Raw genomic sequence first — 25,639 nt, 5'->3', positions numbered from 1 at the left:
TAGGAAGCTATAAAAACAAAGATGATGAGCATCTCACCCAATCTTGGAGGCAGGTGACAAAGGGAAGGTTTTAATACAAAGTTTTAAAATAGGAGAGCATAACTGAGGGCTACAGAGGGGAGGGGGGTGGGGGAATAGGATAGACCGGTGATGGGTAGTAAGGAGGGCACATATTGCATGGTGCACTGGGTGTTATACACAACTAATGAATCATCGAGCCTTGCATCAAAAACCGGGGATGTACTGTATGGTGACTAACATAATATAATAAAAAATCATTATTAAAATAAAAAAAATAAATAAATAAAATCTTTAATTATAAAAAATAAAATAAAATAAAATAAAATAGGAGAGCATGGCGATATGAAGGGGAAAGACTGGAAGGTGTCACAGTGGAGAAAACAGCATGTGCAACAGTGTAGCTAATCCATAATGCTTTTGGGAGAACTGCAGCTTGGGAAAGTCATAAGAGATGCGGCTGGACACTGGGGAGGGGTGACGTGGGCAAGGGACCAGGTCATGAAACACCTTTCCAAGTAGACCACAAGGCTCAGGCTGTGAAGTAAGCAGAAGCAGCAACTGAATGGAGGTGCGAGTGGGACTGGTTTCCACCACATGCCACAGGACATCCCTAAGCTTTCCTATTTCTGTTATCCATCTTTTTGCAGGGTCCTCTACTCTTCTCCGATGTCACCCTCCATAAACTTCAAGGCCTATTTCCAACACCACCTCTTTCTCCAGGAAGCTTTCCCAACCCTTAACTGGAAAGGATGGCCTCTTCCTGGGCACACTGGGTGTGGGTATCCGTGTACGTGCACAATACAGCAGGACGTGCGGTGTAGTGCAATGGTTATGACACTCCGGAGCCGGCCGACCTGAGTCGCCATCCTATGGTCCTTATCTGTCAAGTGGGAATAATAACATTACTACGTCAAAAGATTATCTCAGGATTGAAAAACTTCACTGATACATTTAACTCCCTTAGAATCGTGACTGGCACCGAGGAAATGCTTAATAAGTGTGACCCCCATACACACCCAACCGTGGGCAAGGCTTATCGCTTGTGCTCCACCAACTTGGAACTTATCAGAGAGGAAAAGTCAACGTCCTTTCCTCATGGACAGTCACCTCTATGACCTCATGCTCTTTGCTTAGACAACTGGTCAACTCAGGCTAGGTATGCACTCTCCTTTCACAGGTGGGTGTATAGTAGAAGCAAGAACCCCACATAGTGATTGAGAGGAACTAGCCCATCCTCCTGGCTCCTCTGTCTTAATCCCTGGATGACCAAAGAAAAGTGCCTTCCCTTTCCAGAACTTCGGTATTCCCAGCTGCGCAAGGAGAATGAGGTCCTATGAAGCTCGAAAAGACAGAGGGCCTGGCAGCATTTTGCGAAGTGGTGATGCAAACATGATTTCTATTTCCCAGTCTGCAAGCCACACCACACACCTCCCCATCCTTCACTTTCACTTCCAGAAGCAGCACACTCCCCAGACTGGCTTGGCTGGCAGCTCTCCAGGGCAGGGACAGCTATATTTTAATTCGCCCTGCCCACTGACTTGATGGATTCTTTTTCTCCTCCTCCAGGGACTTTCCTAACTTCCTTCTGTAAACGAAGGAAGGAGCACATGAGGCACTGTATATAAATACGCTTGGGAAAGCTTTCTTCTTCTTCTTCTTCTTTTTTTTTTTTTTTTTTAAACCAAACTTGGTTTCTGTTGTAGGCGGTGCATTCCCTAGCAGGGCGGGGCCCAGTGTGTTGGGGGGGGGGGAGGGGAGCGGCCAGGGGGAGGAGTAGGCCCTGATTAACGCACCCACTGTGAGAGCTTTCTTCTATTTAATGGAGGGTCTCTCTACCCAGGGGGAGTCAGAGCCAGCTCCCGGACCAGCAGGAGGATGGCTGAGAATCTGGGGCTGGGCTTCGGGGAAACAGCCAGTGTGGAAATGCTGCCCGAGGAAGGCCGATGCACGCCCAAGGCCAGAGCCAGGCTGGCAGCCAGGAGCGGCGCACGCTGGGCTCTCACCTGCTGCCTGGTATCGCTCCCCATCCTGGCAGGACTCACCACCTACCTGCTCGTGGGCCAGCTCCGGGCCCAAGGAGATGCCTGTGTGTTCCAGGTAAGCACTGACCCGGGTTCTGTGGACCCGCTGCAGGCACTTGGCAGGCCCTGCAGCTCTGGGCAGACCCCTTGACCCAGAGGGCTCCCTGCTTCCCCATGCAAAGGAAGGGGCACGTGAGGGCTGGAGAGGTCCCGTTTGGTGTTGGTCCTCAGTAATTCCAGGGGATGAAGTTTTTAGATAATTATAATCATCATGTACTGATAATCTGGGAACATTCTTTTTCTTTAAAAAAATAGTAAGCCTCCTTAAATTGCATGACTAACACGTCCTTGAAGAAAGTTAGAAAACACAGACAAGGAAAAGAAGATAATCATCATTACCCACAACCACATAGAAGTGACCACCATTGACATCTTGGGGTATATAATTCTGTATTTTTTACTAAGATGAGATTAGTTTGAGTCTCCAAATATGTTATGGTTTTATTTATTGCTAGGAAATTCGAAGCAGTGTGATGACATAGATGGTTATATTATAGTCCTGTATATGTGTGTGCTGTAATTTATGTAATCAACCTCCTTTCTTGGGTTTAGAAATATTCTCTTTCAGTGTTCTTGCCTGGTTGTCTATCTCTCAGATCTTGCTGGGGGCTTGGGGTAGAGGAGTTTAGTCAAAAATGAATATCAGGCATTGGGAGAACAATGGTGTCAAGCGGGGGTATAGGTATCAAGGGGAAACTTATTCTGGACTAGGGACATCAAAAATCTTAAAGACTGAAGACAGTGTCATTCAAATAATACCATGTTTGTTTATATATATGTATATATACACACACACACGTATATATTTGCATAGTCTGTGATGACTGATTTCACTTGAGTCCAAAGTATTAAATTCCAGAGGTGAAAACAGGCTTTTCAACTGGTTTACCAGGAAACCTGTCTTCTAAGCAATGCTGGCTGACTTCAAAGAGGAAACCCGAGGAAGAGCAAGCAAGCCATGGCTAATGTGTAACTCTCCCCACCCCCTCAGGGTCAGCAAACAGACCTTGACTCAGGCGGCAGCATCCGCAGCCGCATGCCATCATTCAGAAAACATAGAAATACTCAGACGACCCAGAAATGCCATTCATGTTAGAGAAGAAACTCCAGGCTTGGCAAGTGAGGCTGTGACCTCTAGGCCCCCATGGGGCTGATTCCTACGAGGCCAAACCACAGTGTCTAGTCGGTGTTCTGGGACTCTGTGCCTGAAAGAGAGAGTTACTCTTGAATGAGGCACTGAGTGGCCTCCAGTAACCTCAAGTCTTCTGGGTGCTAGAGGGGAACAGGGCCTCTGCCGAAAATGAGGTCTTGAGATCCCCTATTTCGGCAGATGCCAAAAAAAAACCCACCTTTCTTCCTCTAGAAGACCATCAGGCTTTGGAAGCACCTTGGGGTTAGCAACCGTGGGAGGCCAGGCACCGCCTGTTGGTGGTGGAACGCCACAGTCCAGAGGGGCCGGGGACTTGCCCTGCCAGGAGGAGAGCTGGAAACACGAGCTGTCACTAGACAGGAAGCCCCACGAGGGAAGGTATGGATGGCTGTCCTACCGTAGCTACTCAAGAAAGGAAAAGGCTGTGGAGCATCTGGAGACACTTCAAGCAATCTCCCTGGAGAGCGGAAGCACAGAGAAGGTTAGCGTGGTGGTTTGTCCAGACTGCAGAACTTCTCGGTCATCCGAAGAAGAGAAAGGGAAACAGGGGGGAGGCGGGGCCACGTGTAGCAATCTGAGTCCTGAAAAGAAACACCCGGCCCTTCAAACAAGAGAGTTTAAAGAAGAACGTATAAAGAGCTTGACAAAGGTTCAAAGAAGAGTCTACGTGCTGAGAGGCAGACAGATGAAGGGAAACCGGAGAGCAGGAAGCATCCTGGGGTTAGCAATGGTGGGAAGCCAGTCATTGCCTCTTGGCCTGAAGGGCTAGATGGAGGGAACAGTTTTAGGGGAATCCAAGGAGAAGGAAAACGTAGGAGAGGGCTAGCCTGCCTACCAAACAGCAGGGAGGGCGCGGGAAGAAGGATGGGAGAACTGGCCACGCTCTTCTCCCTGTCTCTCATCCTACTGGCCAGACTGGAAGTCGGGCTCAAAAGCCAGGAAGCAAGTGTGCCCAGAAGTCAGCCTCAAGGGACACAGGGCAGGGCCAAGAAGGGCGAAGAGAGGGTCCAGTGGGCTAATGGAGAAGAACCAGCTCAGAAAAGTGGAAGCTAGGACTCAGGAGGGAAAGCTAAGTCACGGAGGAGAGCGTGAGTGGACATAACTGAAATATCGTGGCTCGCGGACATCTGAGTTTGAATCCCAGCTCCACCATCCCTGGCTGGGTAAGAATAGGCATGTGGTTTCATTTCTTTGAACCTGTTTCCTTTTCTACCAAAAGAGGATGCTAATTTCAACACTCCGGCGGCGCTAATAAGGCAGGTGCAGGAGCAGGTAGTCTGATGGGAACGTGGGGAGAGTTATCACACGCCTGGTTCCTGGGACGGGATCATCATGGTTACGCCAGGCAACCCCCGAAAAGCAACCACGATTGGGGTAGGAATGTTCCAGGTTTTTATCAGCAGCAACAAAACAGTTACCAGAACTTAAAAATACGTATCTATTTTATTTTTTTCTTGTATTATTTGATATGTTAGTCACCATACAGTACAGCATTAGTGTTTGATGTCATGTTCCCTGAGTCATCGTTGGCATAGAATCACCCAGTGCTCCGTGTAGCTATTTGAAACTGGACCCTTCCTTCAGGGGTTGTGTAAGGAAATACTCAATGCGATAAAGTCCTTCCCCAGGTAAGCTTGCAGAGCGGCAATCAAAATCAGATTTGAAAAGGTTTGGAATAACTACCTTTAGGGGAAGTGTCCCTAAATACGGCATCAAAGAAATACAGCCTGGGACTCCATGCAGTGAGAGCCTTCAGCTGCCACCATTTCTAAAAAATGAAGCATCTCTATATGTAAGGAGGGAGAATTTATCTAAGCTGTATCATTAAGTGGGGGAGGAAAAGGTATAACAGTATATAGAATCGGGGACATTCATTTTCTAAAAAAAAAAAAATACACATATAAATATGTGTGTGTATATATATATATTTTTTTTTTTCACATTGATGAATGTGTTTATAAATGCATAGACTATCTCAGGAAAAGGATAAGAGATTGGTTGTCCTGCCAACACCTAGCTTGGGGAACTGGGTGACAGGTAAAAGAGAGAGACATTTTTAAACTTACCCTCTTTTGTACAAAACGTGTATGTTACATCTACAAAAAAAAGAGAGAGAGAGAGATAGAAAATGTTTAAGGATCGTTAGACTCCTGGAGAATGTCAGGTAGATTCACGTGTTGGAAAAATCAGTTTGAAATCTGGCCTGGCCACTTCTTAGCCATGTTATGTAACCTCCCTGCGCCTCAGCTTCCTGATGTATGAAATGGAATACTTAGAAATTAAGTATTTAGAGTGTCTGGCAGGAGGCAGGAGATGAGTAAATGGTAACAATTATCATTGCAATGACTGAGGAGCTTCCCTGCCCATAGACGTTACATCACACCCGACAACTTCTCCACCTGCCCTGGAATCTGCCATCACCAGGCCAGAGAGCAGGTTTGGGCGCTGGAGGGCTTTCTTGGTCTCTGATATTTGCGAGCTATTCCATGCCTCCTTCTCCACCCTGGTCTGAATGGTCAACCCACACTCCGATCCATTCTTTACCCAGCTGTGCTGGACCACGGCCTGGGCCTTCTTTGGGCCCTTAGTGGCTTCCCTTGCCCTCAGGCTGGGTGCATGGGCCCCACGCTGGCTCACAGGTGCCCGGAGAGCAGGCTCCGTCTTCCCCAGGCAGTGCTCTGGCACACACAGGGTCTGGAGTCCAGGCATGACACAATGCACCATGCCGACTCGGACCCCAGCCTGGGGCAGAGCAGGCCCCCAGTACCGTGCAATACGATGGCAGGGGTGCCATAGGAGACACTGCTTCCTCGGACTGCACCACCGCCCCAGCTCTGTCCTTCCCTTCCAGTGCAACTTCTGGAATCCCCACACGCTCTCCCCAGCTTCTCCTTGTTTCCCTGCAATCTCACTTCCACCCCTTCCTGAAAATCCCTGCAAGGCTCCTAGCCCTTGATCGCTGCTCGCCTCTCTCCTGCACACCTGCCCCTGAGACCCCCGCCCCCACCCCAGTCTCCATCCTGACCAACAGGACCCCATAGGGATGCCAGCGGAGGCTTCAGAGTTGTGCAGGCTTGAGGCAATGCCATGGCTCCACCTCCCCACAGTTGTGACCTTATAATAACTTATTAGATACCAGACGCCGTTCTAAGTGTCTTCATGCCTAGGGTTTTGAGAGGAGTAGATGAGATCATCCGTATGAAGCCCTTAGCCTAGAGTCTGGCATATATGCATGTGAGATACGTGTGCTGTTATTACTAAATACATCATCCGGGTTAGTCCTTGAAACCACACAACGAGGAAAGTGCTAATATTATCTCCATTTGAGAGATGAAGAGCTGAGGCTTAGAAAACCTAAGCCACGTGCCCAAAGTCACACTGAGTGTGACACTGGGATTCAAATGTTCCTCCTAAGCCCACCACGCTGGTCTGCCCATGGCATTAACCCAGCAAATCATTCACTGCTTCAGGTGGTCAGAAGCATTTAATAAGGATTCCCTGTCACATAGTTAAGTGCTCAATAAATGCAAATCTCCTTCCTCCCCTGGGGGCACCTCGCTGTCCCTGGCACACAGAAGTCACTCACTAAGTGTTAGCTGGGTGGAGAGAGAGAGAGGAAGGGATAGACAAGGTATCTGACCTCCTTAAGCCATCCACTCCTATCTGTCAAATGGGGAGGTGAACACACATTCTTCGTAGCCCAGTGCTGAGAATTCTGCAAGAGGATGTTGGCAAGCTATTGCCATGAAGTAGATGTTCAACACACATGGTTTCCCTGCTTGCTCCATCGTGGGTGTGAGCCTTTTCGTCTCACTCAGGCTGTTTCCTCTTTGGAAACGGGGACAGTTCTGACAATCCCCTTCCAGTGTTGTCTAGAGAAAACAAATAGACGGTGGAGATAGAAGTGCTTTGGACATTGCAAAACACAGAGCACTCAGTGGCTTTGCCCCTGCTCTAGCCTCCGAGAGTCCTGGCCAACTCACTCCGAAGCTCAGGCTGGGGGTGAAGGGCAGGAAGACCGGAACTGGTGAAGGTGCGTGGAGGTGGGGTGAGCCCTCTGTAGGCATGAGTCCCAAACAGCTGCAAGCTGGTGACTCTGGGATCCATTCGTCCACCTGTTGAAATAAACACACACGGGGCGTCTGGGTGGCTCTGTCAGTTAAGCATCCAACTCTCGATTTCGGTGCAGCTCATGATCTCAGGGTCGTGAGATCAAACCCCGCCTTGGGCTCCAAGCTGGACGTGGAGCCTGTTTAAGATTCTCTCTCTCCCTCTCCCTCTGCTCCTCTCTTCCTCTCTCCCTCTCTAAAAATATATATATAAATAAACACACACATTACTCCGTGCCCAGCACTGGGAGGTCCCGGGTCCTCACCTGCCAGACCGCACGCTGTCCGGCTATAAGAGGTCATCTCCCAGCCTGGTCTCCTTAATGAGGCCCAGCCGTCGACAGCAGTAACAAGGGTGGGTTTTGAAACGGATGGAGGGTACATTCCATTCCCTCAAGCCCTTTGCACGGGAAGGGGCAGCAGTCCAGAAGCCCGCCGTAGGTGGAGGAAGCCTCTTCTTTGGGGGAAGGAGGAGGCCATCCAGAGCTCCTAATCCAAACCAGCCGCTGGTCATAAAGAAACCCAAGGAAGGCTTCTGGGTCTCACCGAAGCGGTGAAACCAAAGGGGACTTATGCAGAACTGACAACATGCACCACAAACATTGAGCCCAAAGAAAGAAGGAAGGCGAATTGGATATGCATGTATGTGTGTGGTCTTCCTTAGGCATCACGATGCTTCTGGAAGGAAAGCATTATTGCCTGCCATCACTGATGAGGAGACAGTCTCACTGAGGTTAGGCAACATACCAAAGTCAGATCACTAAGAAACCCGAGGGCTGGGATTCCCACATTTGCTCGGCTGCCAATACCACATGCTCGGCTCTGCACCGCTCTGAACGTTGGGTGTGAAGCCCTGTCCAGTGAGTGTACCGGAAGGGTAATGAGTTGAAATGGCCTTGGAATAAAACAGTTCCAGGTTGGATTTATCCTTGTGCAAGTACAAACAGAGAGAAGCGAAAGCCAAAACCAAGAAGGCAATGGCCTGTGTATTTCTCCTAGAAGTGCTGGGAGGATGTTTTGGGTCATAAAACATTTATGTTTTTGCAATTGCGGCATTTATGACGGCAAGAAATGGCTCTCTCTTCCTGTTTATGTATATACTAGACAGTGGGTATGGGACATGGGAGAAAGGCTAAATGGGTCATTAGTTAAAATACACTCGAGGAATTTTTTTTCTGGGGAAATGCCAATAAGAAGATCTCAAAGATCATCTCGCTTCGGGTTCCATGGCCCATGGTGTGTACTCAGCTATTGTTTATGGGGTTCCTGATACAGGCCTAGGTCTGCACTTGGTCTGAAGGTTCAGATCCCAGACCCCATGTACTCTTTGACCTTTGGCTGACAAAGCCTCTGAAAGGGTGATGCCCTCCTTTGAGAGTAACTGGAGTGGTAGACGAGGAACACACATAAACCCCAGTATAGGCCCTGGTACCCGGGGAGCACTCAACTAGATAGCAGTCTCCCTCCCTCCATCCTTCTTTCTTCCCTGGTTGAAGTGGTAGAGTGATCCCAAAAATGTGTCAGGGATTACCAATCAGCATACCAAAAAAAAAAAAAAAAGTGAGAAGAAGAAAAGAAAGAAACTCTAACAAGAGTGAAAAATCCCCTGACCTATAGAAACCAAGGGGTAAAAAGCACCAGCTTGCTTTGCTCGGGCTTACCAATGCTGGTAGCCACAGGCGCCCCACTATTCTACTAACAAGAATCCCCAGGGGCATACACATTTGCGTTTTCTGTCTCTGACTCCTGCCCAAAGCTCATAACCTTCAACAAACATTTCTGGACCCATGACTATGCACCAAGCAAAGCCTGATGAAAATTTGGAGTCGCCAGTAGCTAAAAGATTATGGCCATTTAACTCTTAAATTAATTTTTTTAAATGTAAACAAGAACTCAAAACTTGGCATGCATTCTAAAATATAAAAGATTTTTTTTTCTCAGTTTTTTGGGTTGCCAAACTCAGGCAAAAGTCACTGAGGCCAACCTGTCTCCATCTCCGGCTCTCTTTTCTACCAGTCTTTCCGACACGTGAGCATCCGTATGTTTTGCTGATTGGGTAAACCAGCAGAAGTGCCAGGCACTGTCTGAGGCACCAGAAATCTGGTGGCGAGCAAGAGACAGACCAGGTCATTGCCCATGGGCTGCTTGGATTGTACGAGAGAGCGAATAGCTCTGCTGCCAGTGGCCACCTGGAGAGCAGGCACTGAGCCAGCTCAAGCATGTTTTGTAAACCTTCCCCCCAAATAAGCTGCTAGTTCTTTGTCTCAAATCTCCTCTTCATTCATTCCTGCTTCCTGTCGCAAAAATCTTCCTCCCACGAAGAGGCATTATTAAGAGAGGCAGCAATGGAAGGCTTTACATGTTGTTCTTGGAAAGAGAGTCCCAGCTGATGTTCTTGGAGACTCTTGGACTGTTGAGGTCTTCGACACCTGCCGGCTGGCGTTATCACAAGCTCCGGACATAGAGCGGAGTCTAGGCCACTGAAATCCATAGACGTCCAACCACACGTGAAAATAACGGTATGGCCAAGTTATAGAAATCCAGCAGAGCGAAGAGGGAAATGTGTTCACGTCGCAGATGCGTGCTAATGACAATGAGACCCTGAGCCAAAGGGAATGCTCCAGTCTCTTAGCTGAGTGTTTGCTTAGACAAAAATAAGCCGCCGTTCAAGAAGGTGTCTCAGCAGAGGACTAAATGCAGCAGAAGGCCAGCCAGGACGCTACCATCTCATACGTAAGAGGATGCAACCGTGCTCTCCCCAGTTCTTCCCCTTCAGTTTTCTGCCTCACCAAAGACCAATTATCAGCTCTGATAACAGCAAGTAAGAAAATAGGCTACAGAATGAGCTCATTTCTAGGCTTCTTCTCTACCCCACCCCACCCCCAAAGCCTATTAAGGTTATTGATGCTGGACAAGTTGTTGCATCAGTGGGGTCGAGGTTTTCCAAAGCAACTGTACCCACGACCCTGTGTTAAATGAAAAGCAGAGATTCTCGTAGTTTCCCAGCTACTCCCGTGCTTTGTCGGGCCTCCCTACTCTTGCATAAGCTATTAGCCTTGTCTGGAAGGGTCATTACCTTTTATCACCTGGCTAATACCTGTAGGACCTGTAAGACTCACTTCAGAGGTAATTTCCCCTGATTCCCCCACTTCTGGGCCGGGTTCCTGTTTTCTGAGCTCTGTGTTTCCCCTACTGTCACAGTGCATGGGACTGCTGGTACTCATCGACCCACCTCACCAGCCGGGGAGCTTATCTGGAAGTGAGAAGGTGCAATGGCTTAGGGCCAGGGATTCTAGAGTGGATTAGCCTGGGTTAAAATTCTACTTCTCCACTTTCCAGCTGTGGGACATTGGGCAAGTTACTTAACCTGACTGCCCCCCCTTTTCTTTTCTTTTCTTTTCTTTTCTTTTTTTTTTTAAGATTTTATTTATTTATTTGACAGAGAGAGAGACAGCCAGCGAGAGAGGGAACACAAGCAGGGGGAGTGGGAGAGGAAGAAGCAGGCTCCCAGTGGAGGAGCCTGATGCGGGGCTCGATCCCATAATGCCAGGATCATGCCCTGAGCCAAATGCAGACGCTTAATGACTGAGCCACCCAGGCGCCCCTGCGCCCCCTTTTCAATATAAGGGTAGGAATAGCATCTACCTTAAGAGTTGTTGCAAAGCCGAAGGCGATGATGCGTGTGAAGGGCGAAGATAAGTATTTGGGCCTGTGTCTGGAAGGCCCTGGGGAGCCATTGAAGGTTTATGGACAGGAGGGCACATATTGCATGGTGCACTGGGTGTTATATGCAAGTAATGAATCATGGAACATTACATCAAAAACTAGGGATGTACTGTATGGTGACTAACATAACATAATAAAAATTATTATTAAAAAAAAAAAAAAGAAATGTGTCCCCATACAGAGATGCCTTAGAAAAAGCACTCTGAGAGCAGGTGGGGGAAATGATTTCAAGAAAAGGAGAACCAGATGCAAAAGGACCAGATAAGAGGCTAAGGGGAGAATCCAGGAGAACAGCATGCTGAGGCTGGGGGGCGGCGGGGAGGGGGAGGCACGAATGAGAAAATCTGCAAAATAGAAATGGCAGCTTGTGTTTGTGGGAGGAGAAAGCAGCAAGTTTCAAGCCTGGCAATTGAAGGCAAACAGTTGCCGTGCCAGTCACAGAATGAGGAAGTAGACAATGGAGAGAGGAGGGGGTCTGTCATTCAAAGACAAGATCTCTGCCCTCGGGGAGCCTTCCAGTGGAGGTTAGGTAGCGTGGCTTGGAACTAAAAAGAGCCTGGCAGTCTGGGCTTTAACGAGGTCACTGCTGTCACAGACCTGCTCACAGTCCTGCTGAGCAATGACACAGCTACACCCACATGAGCACACAGACACGTGTAGAGACATCCATGCACACAGCACCACACCAGAGACACATGCAGACACAAAACCACATCAGTTCCTACCTCCCCCACTGCCGGAGCTGTCTTCCGTCACACCCACACGGACACACAACTCCTCATTCACAAGTACGATCTCACACACACGCAGATTCCAAGATATAAAACTGGTGACATGAGGATCACTGTCCGTCAGGACTATGTAGTTACAAGGACCCGATCAGAAGACTCCGAGTCGAGTCAAAATCCTATCAGAGAAGGTTTTTTGGAAACCGTGAAATGTAAGGTGGTGATTTTATCCCTAAGCCAAGGACTTAGCTTCACTTAGCTTTGCTCCTGAGTTTGGTGTTCAGACATGGTGATTCCTTCATTTCTTATGCGTTCTTTGCCCTGACTCATACATCTGATTTGATCCTTATCTCAAACCTGGGAGCTATCTGAGGCTAAGCATGTTATTATTCTCATTTTTCAAATGAGGACAGCAGAGCTCAGAGAGGAAAGGGGTCTTGCTCAAGACCATATTGTTAATAAATGGTGACGGCAGGACTCAAATTTGGGTCTGTCTGCCTCCAAAGCACTTCCTCTTCCTCTCCCGTGTGGTATCAGAAATGGCTCACAAGCTGGGATGGCAAGGATGGGCCGGTCTCCATGTAGTGCACGGAGACAAGGGGCTGGTGGGAAGGAGAATGGAGCCCTTATTGCTTTGTCAGTATCAATTTTTAAAGCATGGTGGGAAAAAGAAAATAAAGCAAGTGCCATCATTTGTTCAAATAATAGAAGCTGTGACAGATGTCAGAGTGTCCTAGAACAGGACAGGGAAAGCTCTCAGGACAGAACTTCAAAGTTGAGCTTCCAAGGCAAGCATAGGAGAGAGAAGGAGGAAAGCGGAGCACTCGGGCACAGATTCCCCTCAAGCGAGCATTCTCATTGCCATGTCCCTCACCTCAGAGTGCCCAGGTGGGGTAGTAGCAGAATCCTAATCATGCCCTTGCTATGGGCAGCTGTGGAGTTGAGTGACAAAAGGACCACAGGTGGGCTGAATCATATCTTTCTTTTCCAATAGACTTCAAAAGGACAAGAGTTTGGATCTTCACATCAGCGATCGTGTAAGTGTGTTTGTATTTGTTGCCTTTTCTTGTGGGGAACAGAGCATTATCTACTAGTTTTGGTATGGGGAAGGTTCAGAGGGATGAAAATCCAAAGAAGAAGTAAGGTTGCTCCCCAGTCACTAAAAAGACAAAATGGCGCCGTGGCCAAGTGCATGGCCTATGGAGGTGATGATCTTTGGGCAAATAATGTCACCTGTCTCTGTCTGTTTTTACTTACCTGTACATTGGTTATAACGGTACCTACCTTCTTGGGTAGTGTGGAATCAAATCAGTGAATTCCTATAAAAGTATCCTAACAACACTAATCCTACCCACTCCCTACCCTATTTCATCCAGGGCATCCAGATGCTTCAGTGGATATTGCTAAAGGGACCTTGAATAAGGCCAAAGGCCAGTTTGCTCCCCCTGAAGCAGTAGCAGGGAGGGAAGGGCAATGTGAGTTCATTGAGCATAGACCTTCTGCCAGGAATCATGCTGAGCACTCTCCATTCATGCTAGGAATGGATGTGCCCATCTTCGAGATGAGAAAACAGAGTCTTGGGCAGGCTGGAAACTTACCCAAAGTTACGGGCCAAGATACATTTGTGTTCAAGACTCTTTCTCCTTCTCTGTCCCTGGAAAAAGGACAACAATCCACAGTGGACCAAGCTGAAGGAGAGGAAAGTTTCTCTCCAGTTGCAGGCACCACACAACTCCAAAAATACTGTCTTCCCTCCAGCCACCCTCTGACTCACACAGAGCATCTCTCTCTTTACCTTACAGATGCATCTTCTGGAGCCGGTGGGGATAAGCCAAGGGCACACCTGACAGGTATTTCTCCTTGGTGTGTTTTCCAGGAGATCATGTATGGGCCATGGGCCCAAGATTTCTTTCAGAGGATTTGCCAAAATTCATTCTAGTAGCTTAAACCGGAAACCACACACCTTGGTAATAGACTTCTCGTCTCAGTTGAGGGTTTCATATGTCTTCCTCCCTTAAGGGGTCCAAAGGCCCATGTCTCTTGGCATTTTCTTTCAGATTCTATCAGTCCTCTTCTTCTCTCTCCTGTCTCTTCTTTCACGCACGCCCTAAGTCATTCAGAAACAGCTTCCCTCAGATTCAGAGATTCATGTAATTCTGAGTCTGGTCAAAGATGAAAGATCCCCTGAGCTGTTAAATGTACCGAGTCCATCTGTACCCCGTTCAAGACGAAGTGACTGGACATTTGCATTCAGGTAGACATTCGCAAAGAATTTTTGTTGATGTGAAGAGGTGAAGAGTGGCCTCATAATATCACCAGCGGCCCAGTTTTCCAAGACTAGCATTGAAATTTCTGGCATCCGATGCCTGGACTTGCATATACGTCCAAGACTCCAGAGAAAAGAGCAAGACTGTGCACTAATATATGTGAAAAACCCATTGGAAAACCTAGGGAGTTAAAAGCAAGCGTACTCTCCTGACCTATAAGAAAATTTGCAGCCCATGGGGGGATATCCCTGGGGCCCAAGACATGTGACTTACATGTGACCAAGAGGAAAGTGTTTATGGTGAATCCTGAGTGAGGGTTAGGACCAGACAGACACCAAGTCACTAATCACGTACCACTTGCCTTCAAGAATGGGAGAGACTGAGCAAGCTGGGCGGGAAAATCCTAACAATGGAGTGTGGGGATATCAGCGCTCTTCCTCCTGAATGGCAGAGCTGGGGGGCGGGGCAGGGAGCTCCTCACGTGTACCAGGCACTGTGGTTGGCATTTTACAACCATGATCTCATGGAGTCTGCATATCATCCCAACAAGGGGGGGAAACTGAGGCTCTGACAAGTCACTTTTCCCAAGTCACATACATGACTTGGAAGAGTTGAGATTCGAGTCTGACTCTTAGACCTGTTCTGTTTCCATGACAACCCACTTCCTACCTTAACTCCCACTTGCTGCCGTGTTGACATAGCGAATTGCATACCAGTTCAATGAAACTCGCTTGGTCTAGATGTTTTTGCATCATCCCAGAGGATTTTTTTAATCTACTGCGTCATCCACAAAGAAGGAGTGGAGATGATCAGGGATGATTAATAAAAATGCCTTCCACAGATTTTGCAAAGAAGCAGTAGAGCTCTCCAGGGCCCGCTGAGTGCAGGGGACAGAGAGACCACGTGCATTCTGAATGTGTGTCATTGTGCAAAATAAGCCAGAGTCCAGTCGGCATCGGCAAAGATGCTTAAGAAAAATCCAGGAACCAGGTTTCTAGGCAGCCACTGGGTGTGAAAGTTGCTAAATATTTCCTTAAAGATAACCTATCCCTAAATGGTGGCTGATGGCACATATCAGGGATCGCTATGGCTTTTCAAAGCAGTCGTAGGAAATTAAAATATGTTTTTCTTTTCCTAAAACGTGTTAGTTTTACTGCAGATTATCTTATTTGAAATCAATGGTTTGGTTCTATTCATATTTTCTGCTATACACATACTTCATAAAAGCACTCATTTATATGTCCGAGTATATAACGTATATTTGTAAACAACGCAAACATAAGAACATATAAAAATGTATATGATAAAATAGGCTTATTTTTTAATCTGTCAAAATGAGAGATGCTGGTTTATTTGGGAAAAGTAAATACGTATTGAGTACTCACCATAGGCAGCCTCATGATAACAATGTCCATGTCTCTTCTATTCACTTGATCTTCCAAATGAGACTAGGAAAGGGCTTTATCTCCAGCTCACAGACAGGAAATCAAGACTCAGAAAGAAGGGACCTACATCACTGATTAAAAACATCACACGTGAACGTTACATCAAAAACTAGGGAAGTACTCTATGGTGACTAACATAATGTAATAAAAATATTATTTAAAAAATAAAATAAATAAAATTAAAAACAAAAAACATCACACACCATAGAGCTGAAGTGGCCCAAAGCCCCGGTCCTTTACACTCCACAAGCCAATTACATCAGCTTGTATTTTGGTGTCAGAGAAGCATTTCCAGAATGTTCTGGATCTCTGGTTCCAATATCTGTCCTGCATGTTGATTTTTTATTAATCACTCCTGAATGTCAATAACTTTGGACAGTATCAGTGCAGGGGAGCTACAGGGAACAACTGACTGCCTAAAATGTTCTCTCTTTGTGGTAGGATGTGTCTGAAACAACAGGCTAATGAAAGTGAACGCGGTTTAGAGATTATTCCTAATAGCTGGGGGCTTTATACACACCACCCCTTTTAATCCTTTCCACGGGTATTTTTATATTTAAAAAAAAAAGGAAAGATATGTCAAATGAAAAACAAATCCTGATTTAGTAAGGAGAGAGTTTGTGCAAAAGGATTATTGCAAAGTGGCAGAAAGGAGGAGGAAGACCAGTGGCAACAGGAAGAATGTTCTGGCCAGAAGGTCTGCGAGGATCTCAAGGGTAAAGCTAAAAGGGGTCTTCCTTTACAGAAAGGAGTAAACAAAGCTAGAAAGAACCAGGTGGGAAGAAGTGGGATAAAGCTTGGCATGTTAGCGTCAGAGAAGGTTTTACCCGAAGGCCAGCCTGTTCTCAGGAGAGACTGTCTGCTGGCCCAGGCTGAGGGTAGGCCAAAGCTCGGGGGCCCGGAGGCAGAAGAGAAGCTTAACCGAAGTTGGGTTCACAAGCGTTATGCCCCCATGGGTCTTGGGGACAGTGCAGTCCAGCTAATCATTTATGAGGCAGAGAGTCGTGATTTGGAAGCTCTGCCGGCTGGTCTTGTCAGAGGGACCCCAGGAGGGACATCCACCACAGTCACCCAAGTCATTTGGAGAAGAGGTTCATCGCGGTGGCCCGTTTTCCGAGACACACAAGAGTGAGATTTCTTAACCTCCCCTGTTTTCCAGGATCACAGAGCTCAGGTAAAATTCTAAATTATCAGGAAAGAAACGGGCTCAGAGAGGCAAAGTCATTTGCCCCTAAGATGATCCTCTCTGAACAAAAGCGTGTGTCCGCTTATGTCTCCTCCGCTCATTCCTCCTCAAGGACTTGTTAGCTGTTGGTTTTACTCAATCACTTTACTCTGAACATAATAGGAGACTCTTTTTGACAAAGTCCCCAGGTTCTGACATGAGCAAATTAAACCTCTCTCTTGTCTTTGCAGTTGTCAGGCAAAGTCCCACACAGCCCTTGAAACATCAGTTTCCGGCTCTGCATTGGGAACATGAACTTGGCTTGGCCTTTACCAAGAACCGGATGAACTATACAAATAAATTCCTGGTGATCCCAGAGTCGGGAGACTACTTTGTTTACTCCCAGGTCACGTTCCGAGGGACCACATCTGAGTGTGGTGAAATCCGCCAAGGGAACCGACCGAACAAGCCAGACTCCATCATCGTGGTCATCACCAAGGTAACAGACAGCTACCCCGAGCCGACCCAGCTCCTAATGGGGACCAAGTCCGTGTGTGAAATAGGCAGCAACTGGTTCCAACCCATCTACCTAGGGGCCATGTTCTCCCTGCAGGAAGGGGACAAGCTGATGGTGAACGTCAGTGACATCTCTTTGGTGGATTACACGAAAGAAGATAAAACCTTCTTTGGAGCCTTCTTGCTATAGGAGCAAGGCGGGCATCCTCGTGTGAAGTCCTCTGCCTCTCAGTTCCTAATTTTCTTCACTCATATGTAATGATAACAAGGGTTTGTTTTGTTTTGTTTTGTTTTGAGCATTCCACAGAAACAGTGGCTTAGCTATGAAATTTGAGGCCCAAAATTTCATACTGTATATGCCTTACTGGTGAGACGCTTAACCAGAAAAGGGCAGAACAGAGCAGACATAGGACCGTGGTTGTCTGGAAAAGGGGTGAGTTTCTAAACACTGAGACACTGATCACCAAACGAATGGAGGTCTACTTGGAACATTTCCACCCCTCCGAACCACACGTTGGTCACCAGTGGGCCCAATTATTGTGTGATTTGATCATGAGACATTTGCTTCAGTTCAGGAGCCCTTGGACAAAATCCAAAGCCCTAGAAAATGGTGTAAACCCTAGAGCAAAATCCTTCATCAGTTTCTCCAAACACATACTTTAATGCCTTGTCTTAAAAAGAGAAAAGAGAAGAGAAGAGAAGAGAAGAGAAGAGAAGAGAAGAGAAGAGAAGAGAAGAGAAGAGGAGAAAGAAGAGAAAAGAGTGCTGGTATTTCCCATGAACATTTAAAAGAAGGAAGGAAGGAAGGAAGGAAGGAAGGAAGGAAGGAAGGAAGGAAGGGAGGGAGGAAGGGAGGGAGGAAGGGAGAAATTGGTTTTCATGCCATCTATGGCAAATGAGAAAAGCAACCCCTCCTTTTATTATGTACACAGGCATGAGAACAAGCAGTGTTTCACGTGCATATCAAAAATAAAATACCCAGCACAGTTTTCCTGATCACCTTTTACATTCTGGGCACTACCTTAACCCAGAAGATACTAGGAAGAATAAGACAAACCCCATTCAAAACTTAAATGAATTCCACTCTGTGGCTCCTCGTCAAATATCACTCAATGGACTCAAGTCCAACGTACTTGGACTAACTCCAAGTCCTAAAAAAATATCTCATCTGACACTAGTATGTAAGATTTCTGAAGCTCTCCTGACTGCACAAGATATCCAGCGGATTAGGTCACTCAAGAAACTCGAAGACAGATTTCTAGCCAACTAGACCAACTCTATAACAAACCAGATCGATGCCAAGAGACAGCAGACTTATTCTCCAGAAGAGGGGAAAACAGTCAATCACCAAATCTAGACAAGTTAACTTAGATCGGCTTCGAGGTGTAGCTCACAGTTTTATATGCAGAGTGTTATCTGGGTATTTTTCTCTTAAAATATTCAAGGGATTTCAGTATGGGATGAGCTAATCAGCCCGGCCCAGGCTTCTCCCCTGGAGGAGAGGCTGGACATTAAGAAGGTCCCTCCTGCACTTTAGTGACTTCATACTCTTTAATCTGCATGATTTTCCTGTGCTGATATGCCGAGGGTAGGAGGGGTATCTCTGCTCTTAGCCTCCGTTGACTGTCTATAAAGTAGGAATCCACCAACGTGTTTCCCAGGATCAAATGAGCTCATGGGGTGACACGTTCGCTCCGAGCATTCTGTGTAGTCAGAGAGCATGTCAGCATGACATGGGCAATGACCTCCAGCACGATGGCCCCTATGGTCAGTGCTGCCTGTTGCGGGAGACCTTCACGAATGGGTCTAAAAGCAAACTTGGCACCCAAATCACTCTAACCCTTGTTGCCAGGAGACTGCAGAGGCAGGAAGGTGTGTGATGGGGCTTCTGGGCAGGACGATTGGTCTAGTGGCACTCGATCCATATTTGTTGAGTTATATAAAATGAAAATTGATTTCTGGTTTCTCAGTGAGGAGATTAGGGCTCTAAAGCCTTCAGCTTCTCAGCAGTGAGCACAGGGCTCCTCGGGAGCAGAGGGAAGGGTGTGGTGACCTCCACCTGATTCAGAAGAGTCTTCATAAAGGAAGTGAAGCCTGAACGCGTCCTGAAAGAGGGTGGGCGGACAGCAGATGGCCTTGGGGAAAGGGCATCTGAGACGGAGGAATTACCCTTTACTTAAAGCAGAAAGGAAAGATTTCTCAGTAACTATAAAACCAGCTTGATAAGACAATGCTCCTTCAACCTACTCCTAGAACAATGTTTGCTGGCAGATGGGGATAATTTTATCAACAACGCCAGTGTGCCTCCAGGATCAGAACTCACACCCCAGGGAGAAAATAAAATGCTGTCTGCGTTTGCACTCACGCCAAACAGCGTGGGGCACAGAAGAGGTTGTGCGTGGAAGAGGCCAGAGTGACCCCACTCACCTTCTTCTCCACTAAACGGAACTCTTGTAACCAGGGGTCTTCAGACCTGTCCACTGCGCCTTAGGGCATCTGGCGGATTTGAAAGTTCATCCAAGAGATGAACTATTCTAAAAGCCTTGACCACTTGCGGAAACTCCCTGTCACGTATTTATTTTGCTCCTGTCATAAGCTTGTTTATTGAAAGGTGTATTGTGCTGAAGTTGTCCCAGGTGAATTTGTTCAGTCCTTCTATTGTGTACCGTTCAGAAAGGGCCAGCGGAGCGTGTCCAGTAGGACTCAAGTCAAAACTTCTGTGTCCTAGGCATTCTCTCCGTGGCCGAAATTAGTGCACTCGTTTTTAAAATGCAGTGAGGGAATGCTTAAGAACGCGCTGGTCTCCTAAAAGGAGTAAATGAGATGCAAAGATTTGCGAGGGAAGAAGGAGCATGCCTCCGTGCTTCAGAAAATAGTCCATTTAGGGGGAAAAGGCTTTGCTTGTCTGATGTCTCTCAAAAGGCTGAATTCAAATCAATTCCACATTTACTGGGTGCCTGCTCACGCTGGGGACACAAAGAAAGATTATTTTAGTCTCAGACGGGTTCACTCTAACTACTCAGCACCTCCATGGTCTGCAGACCCTTTCATTTATATTTGTAGTATTAGCTAACTAATTAGCTAACTTTAGGAACGTGGATACTTTCTCATTCGGAAAATGGGTGCCATCCGATGAAGGATGGTCATTAACAACATGATTCGTGCTTACGCTAAGTGGTTTTTTAAATAGCTACTCACAGAGTTTTCCATTAATAAAAGGGGACAAAATAAAGATCCCATTGCCTATAGTAAAATCCATTATTGAAGCCACACATGCAGAGGGTTATCGTCTGCTGGACTTGAGTTTGGCCATCAACCCCCTTGAAAATATTAGAACCTGTGGATGAGCCAGAGGTGTTTTGGAAAGCCCTCGTGCCTTCAGAGGAATTGCGGGAACTGTGATCCAAACGCATGAGGCTGCTAGCATGCTGACCCCGTGGAGCTACTCAGCAGAATGGCATTGCTTCAGCTACAAAAATTCCTCAATGTTTTGACTAGGGTACAGTAGGACTTTCACATCCTGAAAATGTCTGGTTCCATTCAACAACAGGGCAGACCAGGTCCCTTGGCTCCATTTCAACCTAAGCTACGTCATCCCAGAGGAAGTTCCACCTCCACGCTCGTCAATAACCCCTCTGGATTATACAAGGTTGCCTAGCTTACTGTACGCGAGGCATGGCCCTTGCCAACATTCTCTTGCAAGGTATTTTCCCCAGTCCTTCCCCAGTCATGTTCCGGTGATTGCGACACTGGGGATTAATTGTTCAGGAGAGGATTACTTATTATACTCTGCACCTTTGCAAAACACATGCAGTAGTCTTGTCGCAAGATTTCTTGCTCTCCCAGGGCTCAGAGTCCTGACAATGTATGGCCGTGTAGCAGAAATTTTTTTCAGTGTGCCCGTGCTCCTGGATGGTCCCAGTGATTGCATCATACTGGCAACTGGGACAATGCAGCCGATGGCTGACCCCTGAACCCTTCTGCTCTAATGGTGAAGGAGAGGGTGAATCAGAGCAGTCACACGTGCCCTGCCCCACGCTGACAACCATATTTAGAGCTTCCCAAGCTCTGAGGCAAATTTGCCCCCCATCCTTTCCATCGCCCCATTTTAAGAAGAAAATGGCAGCCCAGATGGAAGCTACTTGTTCAGGGCCACACAATGAGTTCATGGTGGATCTGGGGCTGAGATCCCGTCCTCCTGAATCATAATCCTGGGCTCCTCCAGTTACCTTCTGCAAATAGTATTTGTTTTAATAACTGTAGGAGAGATTGGAGGAAGACGTGAGAAGTATTATCAAATACCTATGGGGGATGTGGGAGGGGGGAGAGGTCTGCTTCCATGTCCCTTAGAGGAAAGCGCTAGGGCCAAGCTGCAGTCGACAAGGTCATCATTTCTGGCCCGATACCCCCAAAACAGAATGTCCCCAGATAGTGATTTCTCAGTCTCTAGATATATTGAAGCAAAGGGCTTATCTCAAGAGTTCTGGAGAAGCCATTCCGTCATTGAGGTGGCAGGAAGGAATAGAACCAAAGGATGTCCGAGGTCTTTTCCAGATCTATGATTATGTAGCCATCTCTGTATTTTTTTTAACATGGGCATTCTGAATTGTGTTCTCTTGGATCATGAAGAACCTGGCAGGCCTAGTCAAGAGTTCAGTGGCTCCCAGCCTACAAGTGGCTGCCATTTCCCACTGGTTCCAAGAGTGTCCCACACGGAGTGACTGTCTGATCTTGAACAATAGAGAACGCCATGGAACTTTACAACCAATGGGATCTACAGAGTTTATCTACTCCAGGTTACATCATTTTAATGATGAAGAAACCCGGGCTCAGGAAGATGACATAAATGGTCCAATGTCAGCCAGTAGCTGGTAGCAGTGTTGAGACAAGAATTCATAGCTCCTGACACCCAGCCCAGCAGTCTTTGCATTTCATCCATGAATCAGTTTTGTGGGTTTTGGTTGGTTTGGTTTGGGGTTTTTTGGTTTTGTTTTTTTGTTTTTGTTTTTGGTTTTGGTTTTTTTTGAGCATTTGTCACATGACAGCACTTATCTAGATCCTGAAGAGCAAGACAAGAAGGAACATGACTGGCAAGTCCCACTCTCCTGTTGTGCACATTTCAGAGGAGGGAGAAACACATGTTAAGCAAATGAAGCAGGTGAATTTAATTAAATGACTTTGTTCATAAAGTCATTAAGGTATGTAACTGCCCCCGCTTTTGTTCCAGGGGTATACGGATTGAACAAATGTAGGTATTTATGTGGTTTTACTGGTAAACCCCGGGCGCTTTCATTGATTCTATGTTTTATGTTAAAACGTCACAATCCCAAGGTAAAGTGCATATTGTATGCTGTTGGGTACTGGTAACTGGTGATCGTCTTACGTCTTCGGGCACTACTGTGTGAATTCTAATCACTGTGAATGAAATGTTGTTTGTGTTCATGTATTTAACAGATGTAACTTAATAAATTGGCACCAAAAGCTGCAGAAACTTAATAATGAGGTCGATTCTTTTGTGAATCTGTTCGTTCAACTTTCTTTCTAGATGAAGACCTAAGGCTAACCTCTTGGGATTTTTTTTAAATGCATCTAGTTCTCCATGTACTTGAATGCAAAATGGCAACTGATCTTTCACAAGGTGTAATAAACCTTACAAAAATTGTGAAGTCCCACAAATTGTGCCACTCTGGTCAAATGGGGGGGAAGGAGACAAGGAGTCCACTGAGCTCCCTCTATGAATTAGAAGATTCTGTGGGTAAGTGGTGTATTCAACAACCCTAAGAGAAAGAGAAAGAGAAGCCAGAGAGAGCTCTGTTAGTGCTTGACGGAGCCCAAATTTGGACCCAGGACGCTCTGACACTGTATCCCACTGCCTCTTACAAAAACAGCAATGAGCAAGAATCAGAAAAGGGTTCGACTCAGCGATCTGTTTTCCAGAGCAGTCACTGGAGTCCTCACTGAGGCCCAGCCAATATTACGCTGGGACCATATTAAATTACCATTTCTGTGGGTCAAAAATAGTCACCTAGAAATTCCATCTGTTTCCAGCTAATCGTTGCAGGTAAAATCAGACATGGATTAGGGGCAAAGAATAAGGCTCTTCTCCAAACTTCAGTCTCAAAACTTTCCCTCCCAGCGGGAAAGCCTGTGAATGTAGGGGTACCCCTGGGAAACTCAGTTCTCACATTAGACTTGCACTCACTTCTGGAAGTGATGAGGGCAAAACATGTTTTATTCTTATGGAGAGAAATGAATCATTTGCCCTCAGCTTATTAAAGGCCAAATATCTGCAAAAGTCTTCATGCCAGTTCTCCAGATGAGAAAAATCGTTTTGTCTAATCCAGCTCACCAAAGTCAACATTTTGAAGATTTTTTTTTTATTATTCGACAGAGATAGAGACAGCCAGCAAGAGAGGGAACACAAGCAGGGGGAGTGGGAGAGGAAGAAGCAGGCTCATAGCAGAGGAGTCTGATGTGGGGCTCGATCCCATAACGCCGGGATCACGCCCTGAGCCGAACCGCTGTGCCACCCAGGTGCCCCCAAAGTCAACATTTCAAATCAATTCTCAAAAGGACTCTCCATCTCCAGGAACTTGAGAGCGCAAGGACAAAACTAACCGATGGTTAAGATATTTTGACTGCCACCCCTGTTTCCACTGCTCGCACTCACCCACACACATACCATAATAACAATAATCAATAATAATAATTAGTAATAATAAGAATAATAATGCCCAAGGCTGGAATTGTAGGAAACAGTGGATCCAGAGTCGACAGGCCCGAGTTCCAAGCCCACATCTGCCAGCTGGCAAATTCGGAGGCCTTGGGCCAACCAACGACTTCATTTCTGTAGATCGCCGTTTCTTTCTCTGAGAATCCTGAGCAGAGGTGGAGGAAGGGAGCTAAAACCCCTTCCCTGATCAGTTTACAAACAGGTCTCAAGAATTCTGTGCTTGGGGCGCCTGGGTAGCGCAGTCGTTAAAGCGTCTGCCTTCGGCTCAGGGCGTGATCCCGGCGTTCTGGGATCGAGTCCCACATTGGGCTCCTCTGCTGGGAGCCTGCTTCTTCCTCTCTCACTCGCCTGCTGTGTTCCCTCTCTCGCTGGCTGTCTCTCTGTCATATAAATAAATAAAATCTTAAAAAAAAAAAAAAGAATTCTGTGCTTATAATGCCTGACTTTCCAACGGGCTTCCCTTTTTCAGGAGGTAAGAGGGTTTCTCCAAGAGAAAGCAAAATTCCCCTTGCACCTTATGCTACAAAACTCTCCCACTGGCATGCGGGGAATTTTCACCCCATCAGGGCAGGACACAGAAAGGTAACTGGAATTGAGATGTAAAGTCCGAAGTTGGGGAATACAGTTCCATTTTGACAACGATCTCCATTCCCCCTCTGGCTTAGAATCGGGCTCAGAGGCACGCATTCGCCATTCCACGGAACCCAGCCTCCAACAGCAGCCTTAGGGGAGACATTTCCTGTGTTCTTACCTTATGTCAGACCCTGAGCTCAACTTCCTATAGTTCATCTTACTTCACAAATGCGATGGGATCACAGTCTCAGCCCATTTTACAGATAAGGGAAATGAGGCCTCCGAGATGAAATCTCCTTATCCAAATTACTCAGCTAAGCCACAATTTGAACCCAGGCAGAATAAAAGTGCCCAACGCTCGGAGTTTATTGTTAGCGGTAAATAACAATAGCTAAAATTTGTTGGGCACTCAGAGTGCTGAATAGTTCACCTGCACCATCTCCTTTAATCTTCAGTCAGAGCCTGGTTCCCTGGCACAAGTCCGTAAAACTCATCTTCGCCCCCAGAGATTGGCATTCCTGAGAATGGGCCTCCAAATCCACAAAAGATGATGGGGTCTTTCATTCAACGCAATAACCAGAGACTGAACAATCACTTTCATCCCAGGAGGGATCCAAGGATGCTGTCCCTTCTTGAATGCCACGTGTCACCTGATGTCTCCTTGCTGGGACCTACGATAGGAACACTGGTGCTGCTCCTATCTCTTATCCACCCAACCTTACCCACGTGTGGGTATCACACCAGCCCCAGCTCCCAACCACAGGATCACTTGGGTAACTTCTCCACTGGCCCCAGGCCCTTTGCAATGTTGCCGTCCACCCAGGATGACCTCCAGGGCCCCATTTTGCCTTTGTGTGTATTCTCTATTCTGCTTTGTCAACCACAGAAAGATCTGGGCACCCACCATGTGCCAAGCGCCGTGCTAAGCATGTTGCAAACACACTTTCCTTTCAGTCTCACAGAACCCTGGAGAGTAGGCTATCATTATGGCTGTTCTCCAGATGCGGAATCTGAGGCTCAGTAAGGTACAGTGACTTGCTCAGAGCCACACAGCCAGCGTGATAAATCCAGGGCTGGCCCCATCGGCCAGTCTAATTTCAGCTTCTCATTCACCGTCTTGTTCTG

General features: G+C 46.9%; 1 protein-coding gene across 1 annotated transcript; it reads left to right on the top strand.

The window, feature by feature from the left end:
• Nucleotides 1–1,784: 1,784 nt before the first annotated feature.
• TNFSF15 (TNF superfamily member 15) lies at nt 1,785–22,704 on the top strand. The gene is made up of 4 exons (XM_026513849.3): nt 1,785–2,118; nt 12,810–12,852; nt 13,618–13,665; nt 16,944–22,704. Exons 1-4 carry the CDS (start codon nt 1,897–1,899, stop codon nt 17,396–17,398), a joined length of 768 nt encoding a protein of 255 aa, XP_026369634.1. The 5' UTR covers nt 1,785–1,896; the 3' UTR covers nt 17,399–22,704.
• The last annotated feature ends 2,935 nt before the right edge of the window (nt 22,705–25,639 follow it).

This window comes from Ursus arctos, unplaced genomic scaffold (genome assembly GCF_023065955.2).
Source record: "Ursus arctos isolate Adak ecotype North America unplaced genomic scaffold, UrsArc2.0 scaffold_18, whole genome shotgun sequence".
Classification (NCBI taxonomy): Eukaryota; Metazoa; Chordata; class Mammalia; order Carnivora; family Ursidae; genus Ursus; species Ursus arctos.
This window is presented reverse-complemented; position numbering and strand designations above follow the sequence as displayed.

Bases quoted from the DNA above. Each gene is read 5' to 3' on its own strand.
- TNFSF15 (XM_026513849.3), top strand. From the start codon at position 1,897: ATGGCTGAGAATCTGGGGCTGGGCTTCGGGGAAACAGCCAGTGTGGAA. The intron at 2,119-12,809 runs GTAAGCACTGAC...CTTTTCCAATAG, and splicing joins GAGATGCCTGTGTGTTCCAG to ACTTCAAAAGGACAAGAGTT. The intron at 12,853-13,617 runs GTAAGTGTGTTT...TTTACCTTACAG, and splicing joins ATCTTCACATCAGCGATCGT to ATGCATCTTCTGGAGCCGGT.